This window comes from Coffea eugenioides, chromosome 5 (assembly GCF_003713205.1).
Source record: "Coffea eugenioides isolate CCC68of chromosome 5, Ceug_1.0, whole genome shotgun sequence".
NCBI lineage: Eukaryota > Viridiplantae > Streptophyta > Magnoliopsida > Gentianales > Rubiaceae > Coffea > Coffea eugenioides.
Window position 1 is genome coordinate 36,878,221 of NC_040039.1, and position 9,402 is coordinate 36,887,622.

The window sequence follows — 9,402 nt, forward strand, 5'->3', positions numbered from 1 at the left end:
CTATGAAAGAACGTAAAGCTCAATTTACGTTTAATAAAAGAGGATGAAATTTCAAGACATGTTAACATAATTTTTATCTCTTTTTAATTGAAAATAGTTATATTTATATTGCATAGTTATATTTTTGTTTTTGCACAAGTGACATATTGGAGCATCTTCTCATAATGTGCAACTTAGGTGGTTTGTGATGTTATAAGATATTTAATCAAAGGTTATTTCTTGTCTTAATTTTAGTTATGACTATGCTACATATTTATGAAATAGACATATCTTTATAATTAAAGTTAATATTTGATATTTTAAGATGCCATATATTTAAATAGATGAAAATTATTTTGAACATAACATATTAAAATAATTTTGTTCGAAAAAATTTTGGCCCCCCCAAAGAAAAAATCCTGGCTCCGTCACTGGTTACTTGGCTGGCGTTCGAGCCTGGTAGAGGGATGATCGGTGGACGGAGATAAATGTTCAGTAGTAATCTATGGACATTATAATTCCTTGGTTGACAGAGTATCAACGGACCCCGGACAAGTTGCCGTGGCACCTGTTTCTGAGAGCAGACTATATCCTTTGATAGGAATGTAATCATTACTATACATTATTGCATGATCAATCTGGTTATGTGACGACTTGAAAATTTGCTTATATTTTCTTATAATTCCCTTTATTTTGAATAAGTTACTTTATAATTTCTTTATTACTAATTTACTCCTTTAATAGTTGTAATATATCATAGAATCGAGAGTTTTACTTTTACTTTTATAGTTAGGGTAAACTAGGGTTTTTGCATATTTTGGTAGTGTGATTAATTGGTAAGGTGTGTGTACTAAATTTGGTGGATAAGAGTGAGTATTAGATAAGAAAAAGTATGCAATTGGGAGACAAAAGGGTATATATTAGCTTAGATGATGCCACTTGTCGCCGTAGTATTAAGTTTTGTTTAAGACTTTGACCAAAGACTTTGACTAGACCAACTTAAGCTTATCTCTTAAGCCTCTGTTTTGTCTTCATTTCTTCCATTTTCCTCCATGGTTGGCCGAATGTGAGAGAGAGGAAAGAAGAGAGAAAAGCTTCATTTTCTACTTCCATTTTTGCTTGGATCTTGAAGTTGTACTATAAAACTAACAATCTACTCCATAAAAAGTGGTACTCAAGGAAGAATGAAGGTCTTGGTGGAGAGATTTTGAAGTGTTAAGTTAGGATTTTCTATCTTCAAGAAGGTTATCAAGGTATGGGTTTCAAGAAGCTATATTTACCTTAGATACATGTTTATAAGTGATTTTTAGGTTTGATTATGGTGATTTTCATGACTTGTTAATTGATTTGAGTGGTGAAATGAAATTTTCAACTTTGGTAATGAGATTTCCAGCTTTAAATTGTTGTTTTAACTTGAATCTTGCTTTATTAGCTTTGCTAAATGGATATACTAGTTTGTATATGTTGATTTGGCTAAAAATATGAGAAATTCCAACTTTCATGAGTACTTTTAGGGTTGATATGCAAAATTTCAGCATTTGGTGGTGAATTTTAGTCAGTTTCCTGAGCTTGCCGGTAGTTGTAGGAGATGAATTAGAACTTGATTTTTTTACCATTGAAATCCCTATGAATCTAGTTTTAAACGCCACTGACGGAGCTCAATCTCGATTTTTCTACACCAAGTTATAGCCATTTTACCAAAACTGTTCAGTTATCCTGTTTTGGCTCCGACAGAATTTTTATGTCTCTGTTTTTGCCAATTTTGACCCTGATAATGTTTGAATTGTGGTTTGATGCCTCAAAGTTGTAGGCCTATGTCTTAGTTTCGAAACGCCATCAAATTTACCTCAATCCGATATACCTAGCTACAGTTATGACGAAAACACCGAAAGTTGACAAATCTGCCACTTATAATTTCTTCTTTAAACTGGTTTCCAGCTTTGATATACATGGTGATAAGTTTATTATTTGGTTTGTTTGGTTGCTTTTGAGGCCTTGAATAGATGTATGTTGCTGGTTATCACTTGTGATTGGATTGGAGGTTTGTTGGCTTGTGAATCTGATAGGTGTCGAGCCTGTGCAATAATAAATACCTACTCGAGAAAAATATAAATTTTCTGTGTATAGTAGTGAGCAGGGTCGAATCCACAGGGACTAGAAAAAATTCGATTCTTTTCAAGATCAAGACACGGGGGATTTTTATCAGAATAAAACTAAAAATAATTAAACAATTTAACCAAAAAATAATTAATTAATTAATACGAATGTAAATTGCAATTAAATAAAAAATAAATAAATTCTATCCAAGGATACAACTACGCAAACACAGTCCATTCATCCGATCATTGATGCAAAGAAGGTTCACTTAATTTTATTAATAGGTTAGTTATAGCCGCCGATAAACTTTGACGATCAGTTTTTCCTTAATTTATTGATAACCACAGTACGACCGTTGATTACCTCTAACCAGGAAATACTCCTAGGTACGACCGTAGGAATTAATTTCCTAATTGCCTTAAAAACTAGAAAAGCCTAACCCAAATTAATAACACGCTACGAGGGTTATTTAAATCAGATTGCACGTTCCCCTAGTGTGTGAAAACACTAGTTGCCACAGATATTAACCAATTAAACAATTACAGATTTAATTGATTAATTTGACAGGAGATTAATAAGTCAAATTGCACATCAGGCCCTTGATATCCAATTAACAAAATAATCCCATGAAAATTCAAATAGAAAACATGCAAATATTAACAAATTAAGGAACACGTAAAAATTAATTAGATCTCACAGATATGTGGGACTGTGTCTTCGCGTTGATCCTTGACTAGATGAGAAGATTAGCCACACCTCATAAGAAACTTTCCACACAATTTAATTGATTTCAAAGACATAAATACTTGCTAATAATTTAGAATGAAACTTTGAGTCTCCGTAGACTCTTTGAAGAAAAATTGCATACCACACAACAAAAGAAGGAACAAGTTCCTCCTCTACACAAAAGACTACCTATTCTACTTTGTAGTCTCCTCGGAGAGAAAATCTCCCTTCATGCCAGAAGCTCTCTAAAAATAAAAACAAGCCAATCTCCAAAACTTCGCACCCTCGCTCACAAAAGAAACCATTCTTTTCTACCTAATCAATCCCACCGAAAACAAAAGTAAAAGCCAACTTTTGTTTGTCGGGCTTCCTTTGACCAAATGCACACGACCACAAGAAAGCAATTATCCTACTACCACAAGAAAGCAAACAAAAGGCACACCATCTTTAGACAATAACTAATTCTTCGCGGTCCCCACCAAATTGAGATGCTGGCTTGCCAAATTCCTTATTTCGTATTGCTAGTGGACTACATCATAACAACTCAATTCTTCATCAGCACAAGGAAAGGAAATCCGTTGGTTTTGTACCATGCATGTGGGCCAATTGTGTAAAGCTTTTAGAAGCTCTCACAGTAATCTTCTCAAGAAGGTTTCTGCTCCAATTTCTGAAATGGGTTTAAATATCAAATATAAATATATGTCACAATTAAAGCAATATTTGGCAAGATCAAAGAGGAAAATTAACAATAAAATTATTAACAATTGACACCCTATCAGAATCTATGTTGTACTTGGATGGAAAAAGTAAGAAAATAGGGGAAATGTTGCCCAAATTTTCGCTCGAAGGATAAGCGAGTGAACTTAAAACTTGAGCGATGATTTGAGGTCGAAGTGAATTTCGATTGTCTATGGTATTCAAGTTTCCGTTAGTAGAGGTATATAAGATGAAATTTTGCCAAAACTCGTACCTTTTAAAAGGTGAAAGTAGCGACCCTTATGACTATAATTTTCTCAATCTTTCATACCAAGTGCGAATTCAAAAGTGTTAATCGCTTCTTTATCGAAACCAAACGAGCGAGCATGAATTTTCTAGAATTTGATAAGTGAAATGAACACTACTTCAACGAGTTTCATTTATTTGCTTAAGCGAAACACTTATATATTTGAACTCTAATTGCTTTCAAACTGTCCAATGATATTTTATCGCAGATTTGGACTCCAACCTAGGAGTTGACCTTGGACGTGGTTTTGAAACGAAATAAATTGTTGGTGAGTGTTTCCAAGTGCATGATTGAACTTGATATTTGAAAGAAATTCTTAACTTGTTTGAACAGGCAAAGGTGTACTTTATCGCACTTGCCCTAATGTGATTTCTTACTGTTTACTGGTTATTATTGACTTGATATACATGTTTACAACTTGAATACTACCTGAGATCTTGTACTTGACTTGTAAGTGCTAACCGGTAGCATGTACCACATTCAATCCGAGTGAGAGGTGCCTCTCATCCCGTCTCACTTCTTTGGATCCACATCCTATTGGTTAATAGTCGAATCGAGCCAGTAAGGGCTTGGTCGAGGAGATTGGTGAACCATAGGTACTACTGTTTATTATTTATTGTATAATCCTTTGGATTTGGTCCACTAGATTCGATATACTCAAGTATTACCACCACCCTTGTTTTGGATTTCGGGCCCGGTAGGGGGTTAATTGGTGGATGAAAATTGGTGTAAAGTGGAGATCTACGGTTATGGTTTTGCTTCTTCAAACGTTGACAGAGTAGTGTCAATGGGTTCAGATCAAATAATGCAACGGGAGTTTGGCTCTTGAGAGCCATGTATATCCTTTTACCTGGAATTGTTGGATATCTAATGATTTGCTAATTTGAATTGTTATTGCCCACTTTTGTGAACTCTTATGCTTGCTAGTTTGATACTTCAAGTTTTACATAATGACCAACTTGCTACTTGGGTCTGCATGAAGTTTTGGAACCTCACTGAGTTTTGGTTCACTCTATTCTGTTAAATTTGTTCTCCTTACAGGGGGTACGAGCGAGGGCGTGAGGCTGGTACAACTAGTATTGTCTAGCTTTTGAATTTTGGCAATTGTACGCGCACTAGTGCTCGATTAGCGTTAAATGTATCTGGAACTCAAATCTTTTGTTATATTGGGGGACTGTATGACTGTTTGAGATAGAAATGAATGTAATTGTACGCTTCAAGCTTGGGAACTGTTGTTTCATTTACTCTTGAGGTTGCAACTTATTTTCTTGAAATGAGTGAGTGAGTCCTGGCGAGAGTTGGATAGGCGGTCTGCTAAATCCTGAGGTAAGCCCTAGGGGGAGGTGGGGTCGTCACAGGTTACCTACTTTGCTATTCATTATGTCATGCCTACTAATTTACTTGCATGTTTTCTTGGAACCTCACTGGGTTTCTAACATATTTCATAAATTTGTTTTCCTTACAGGGATAAGAACATGAGAGTGGGAATTGGAGAAGACATAGATTTCTAAAGTTCTATTTACCTTTTACACTATTCAACTAATTTTTATGAAATTCCATTTCATTCTTTGCATTGCCCCATAGGGAAATAATTCTTTTACTTCTATCCTTTTAAAATTTAAAAAATCACAAAAGATTAAGAAGAGTCTATAAAGTTTTGTAAGAACTAACCTGGCAGTGAAATTTGTTGTTGTCTTGGAATTGGTATAGGTTCTCAACATGTATATATTTGCTTCGACTCTCAAATCCTACGCTTTTCCCTTGTAAGATTTATAGTCCCTTTTGAGGAAAAAAAGAAAAATAAATCACTTTGTGCAAAGAAAGGAAAAACCTAACAAACAAAGTTTGTCTATAGTTTTTCAGTCTGCAAGAAATTCATTAGGGCAATTTTGAGGCTAAAATATGAAAAGAAGAGCTTTACTCGACAAGATGTTAAGATTTGAGGTTTCACTTTTGCTAAGCGGTCACAACCTATTAAGATAGAAACATATCATTAACAGGTTTTACTAGATGAAGAAATAATGTATCATATGTCGCTTGAGGTCGATTCTAGTAGGCGGTTCATGAAACCATCATTGGTGTGTACAACATGTATTTATGTATGTATGCATATGCATGCATGACGCATACTAAAATGTTGGAGTCTAGTTAACAATTTAGATTTTTCTTTCAATTATATCATTGTTTAAATTTTAAAACATTTTAGAATCTTCTCTACCGCTAAATTCAAGATACGAATCCTATATCTAACAGTTGAAAGTAGGGAGGGATGGAAGGGTAAAAAAAGCATTAAAAAATTTAAAAACTTTGTTCAACATTGAAACCTTATGGCTAATCTATGATTTTTAAAGATATTTCCATAATATTGAGCTTGGTATTTTGCTTTCAAAATAGAAGTCTATTGAAATAAATTTCTCACATGAGGAGGGCTAGCATCCCTCCCCTATTTACGAGGTTTTACTTTTTTTAAAAAAGAAAGAATAAGGTTTTGAATGAAATCATAAAATTAGGGAGGAATATCTCCTAGATTACATCAAGATTGAAAAGAATGCATAAATAATAAACAACTTGTATATAATCATGATTTGGCTTTGAACATTATAGTCATTGTGCTTTTAACCAACATATAACTTATGCTAGCCATAATGGACTATATGTATTAGTTGAGCCGAGCAGGCCTAGGTGTAGTATTTATTTAAAGTTGATATTTCAAGAATTAGAGGTTTTGAGTTTAATTCTCCAACTTCTTAAAATCCTCCCCCTTTCTTTTAAAGAAAATTTTTAAAAATATGTTGGTTGAAAATGTACTAGCATGTTTTCATTTAATATTGAACTACGAAATATGAATTGAATGTCAATATGTGGTAAATAGCTTGCTTGTAGACAAATTTCTGCTTTCTATTAAAACTTACACTAACCCATGCACATCCCGCACTTGCATATATGCATTAGCCTTTTATAATTTAGTATTCATGCCATTATAGAGGTACAAATATTAGAAAATCAATATTATAAATTTGAAGGCCTTGAATTGTGTCAAATACCAAGTAAACATTTATGCATGCCTATTACACATTTAAGAAATATATAAGGAAATTAAAATAGAATTAGGGCAAAAAATATAGAGTTTGGGGTTTAAAGATAAAATAGGAAGAATTTAAGGGTTGAAGGTGAATTTGATTTCCTTGCTAAAGATCATGATGTGCAGTCTGTATTATCAAAATGGTTCACTGAAGGTTCAAAGTCGGACGAATTCCCAAGCCTTGGGTGCAACACTACAATTACCAGTGGATAATGAGAATTGGAAATTTGTGGGTGCATAATGAAATTAGTCTTTAATTTTCTTCCAAGTGTGGACTTGTTTGTGATAAACATAGATTGGGATCAAGAATTTTATTATAAATCAGTTGACCACGATGGTTTTATTTCTTCACATATTTTTCGAGGGGAATGCCCCTAATCTTCAATCTTTTTAATAAAAGGTTTCCAACCAACATTTCTTTGACTTGATGTTTAAACATCATAGGAAGTACTTTTTTATGCTATTATGGTACCGACATAGCTTAATTTTGTTATTAGATGTGTAATTTCCACATCATATAGAGGAGGTAGTTTATTATGCTATTATATTACCCACATACCTTAATTTTGTTATTAGATGTATAATAGCTCTTATTATGTCCAGATAGTAGCATGGTCGCACACCTCTCTCCGGTGGCTTTGCGAAGTACATATTTTTAAATAAAAAAGTAATTCTATAGAATTTTTCTTTTTTTGGTTTTGTTTTTGACATGAGACCTATATGACATAGAAAAGGTAGTTAAGAGAATAAAAATGTGGTTGAAAAATATGGAAGGGGAATGTAGCGGAGAAGAGGCTAATCCGGCAACAAGCATTTATCACATCAACAAACTTTCCGAGCCAAAATCTACTACACTCATCATAACACAATCTACAACCATTCTAGGCCCCTCATGACTTTTGAAAAGCTTTCCATAAGACCCACCACTTACTAAAAGCAAAAACCAACGTGACTAGAAGAAAGAAACCGGAAGGTAGCAGATTATTAGTCTTATCACTTCTGCCATTCACCAAGCGAATAAAAATGGAGGGCGCAAGTGAGATAAATCTAAATGAAGAAATCGTTATGGAGATCCTACTGAGGTTGCCCGTCAAATCATTGATAAAATTCAACTGTGTTTGTAGAGGTTGGCGTGATTTGATCAATAGTCGTCGCTTCATCAATATGCATCTCTGCCTTGCGCAAAGCACGGAGTACATAATCGTCAAGCGTTTAAGAGATGAAGATAACAAAAATGTGTTGTCATTCCATTCTCCAGCTGATGAATCTCTTCTAGCTGCAGCCCCTGAATTGGAGCTGCCTGAACTTGATGAAGCTAATTGGCCCCTGCAGCTAATTGGCCCCTGCAATGGGATAGTTTGCCTCAGGGATTTTCATGAAGGAATACATTTGTGTAATCCAATGATGCGAAAATTTCGAACACTTCCTCAGAGTTCCTTTGGCAGCCCAGGAGGATTCCTCCGACAGACACATGTTGTGGGGTTGGGGTTTGACAGCACTATTGACGACTACAAGGTCGTCAGAATTTTTGAATCCTCCCTTTATGATTTTCGAGCTGAGATATACAACTTGAGTACTGATTCTTGGAGACAAGTGGATGCCATTCTGCCACCAGTTATACTTCGCGATTGTTTCGACCTACTTTTCAACGGATTTTTCCATTGGAGCGCAGGCCCGAAATCTAGCCCGCATATTCTTTCTTTTGATACGGGAGCTGAGGTATTCAAAGAGATCAAGTATCCTAATGGCTGGCTAGGAGAACAAGCAGAACCGGAATCGGTGGGGCACAGTCTTGTTGTTTTAGATGATTCCATGGCGTTGATTTTATTTTCAAGAGGAGGCAGATTGTTAAATAGTGAATTGTATGACAATTCAGAACAGTACATTGAGATATGGGCAATGATGGAATACGGTGTTGAGGAGTCTTGGGTAAAGAAGTTTTTCTTGGGACCTTTTTCAGGAATCCAGTGCATATTATCTTTTTGGAACAATGACAAACTCCTTGCAGATTGTTGCAAGCAGTTGGTTTCATTTGGTATCCAAAATGATTCCATGTTGAAGAAATATGATATTAAAGGATTTTACCTACAACTCGTAATTCTAAAGGAAAGTTTGGTTTCTCTCTATTGAATGTAGTGGCACAAATGTCTATGATAGTTATAGTCTATTTTAGGACTTGATTAGATTACATTTTTTAGTTTGTTCTCATTTGTACATCTCGATGTCCCGGCTTTGCAATAATGCAAGTAGTTTTGGTTTTATGCAATTCACGTCTTCTTTTGTTCCTATGATGCGGTATAAGTGCATTAGAGAAGAAAGTTTACTCGTGTGCACTTTAAGTCGAATTTTTTTTTTATCCGTTAGAGATTCTTAACGAAAATTGTTGTGATTGCGAATGGTGCAAGGTGACACCCATTCTTGAACGTAGATCATTAGATGAAAAGAGAACTGAGACTTAATTGTTGAACAAGAATTAAACTGCAGTATTCTCAAGTAAATAATACTAGTTTAGTTA

At 34.6% G+C, this 9,402-nt stretch overlaps 1 protein-coding gene across 1 annotated transcript; it reads left to right on the plus strand.

Moving 5' to 3' along the window:
- Positions 1-7,910: 7,910 nt before the first annotated feature.
- LOC113771517 (F-box protein CPR1-like) lies at positions 7,911-9,017 on the plus strand. Its single transcript, XM_027316093.1, has one exon. The coding sequence runs from the start codon at positions 7,911-7,913 to the stop codon at positions 9,015-9,017; it is 1,107 nt and encodes a 368-aa protein (XP_027171894.1).
- The last annotated feature ends 385 nt before the right edge of the window (positions 9,018-9,402 follow it).

Coding starts and splice junctions, on each gene's coding strand:
- LOC113771517 (XM_027316093.1), top strand. CDS start 7,911: ATGGAGGGCGCAAGTGAGATAAATCTAAATGAAGAAATCGTTATGGAG.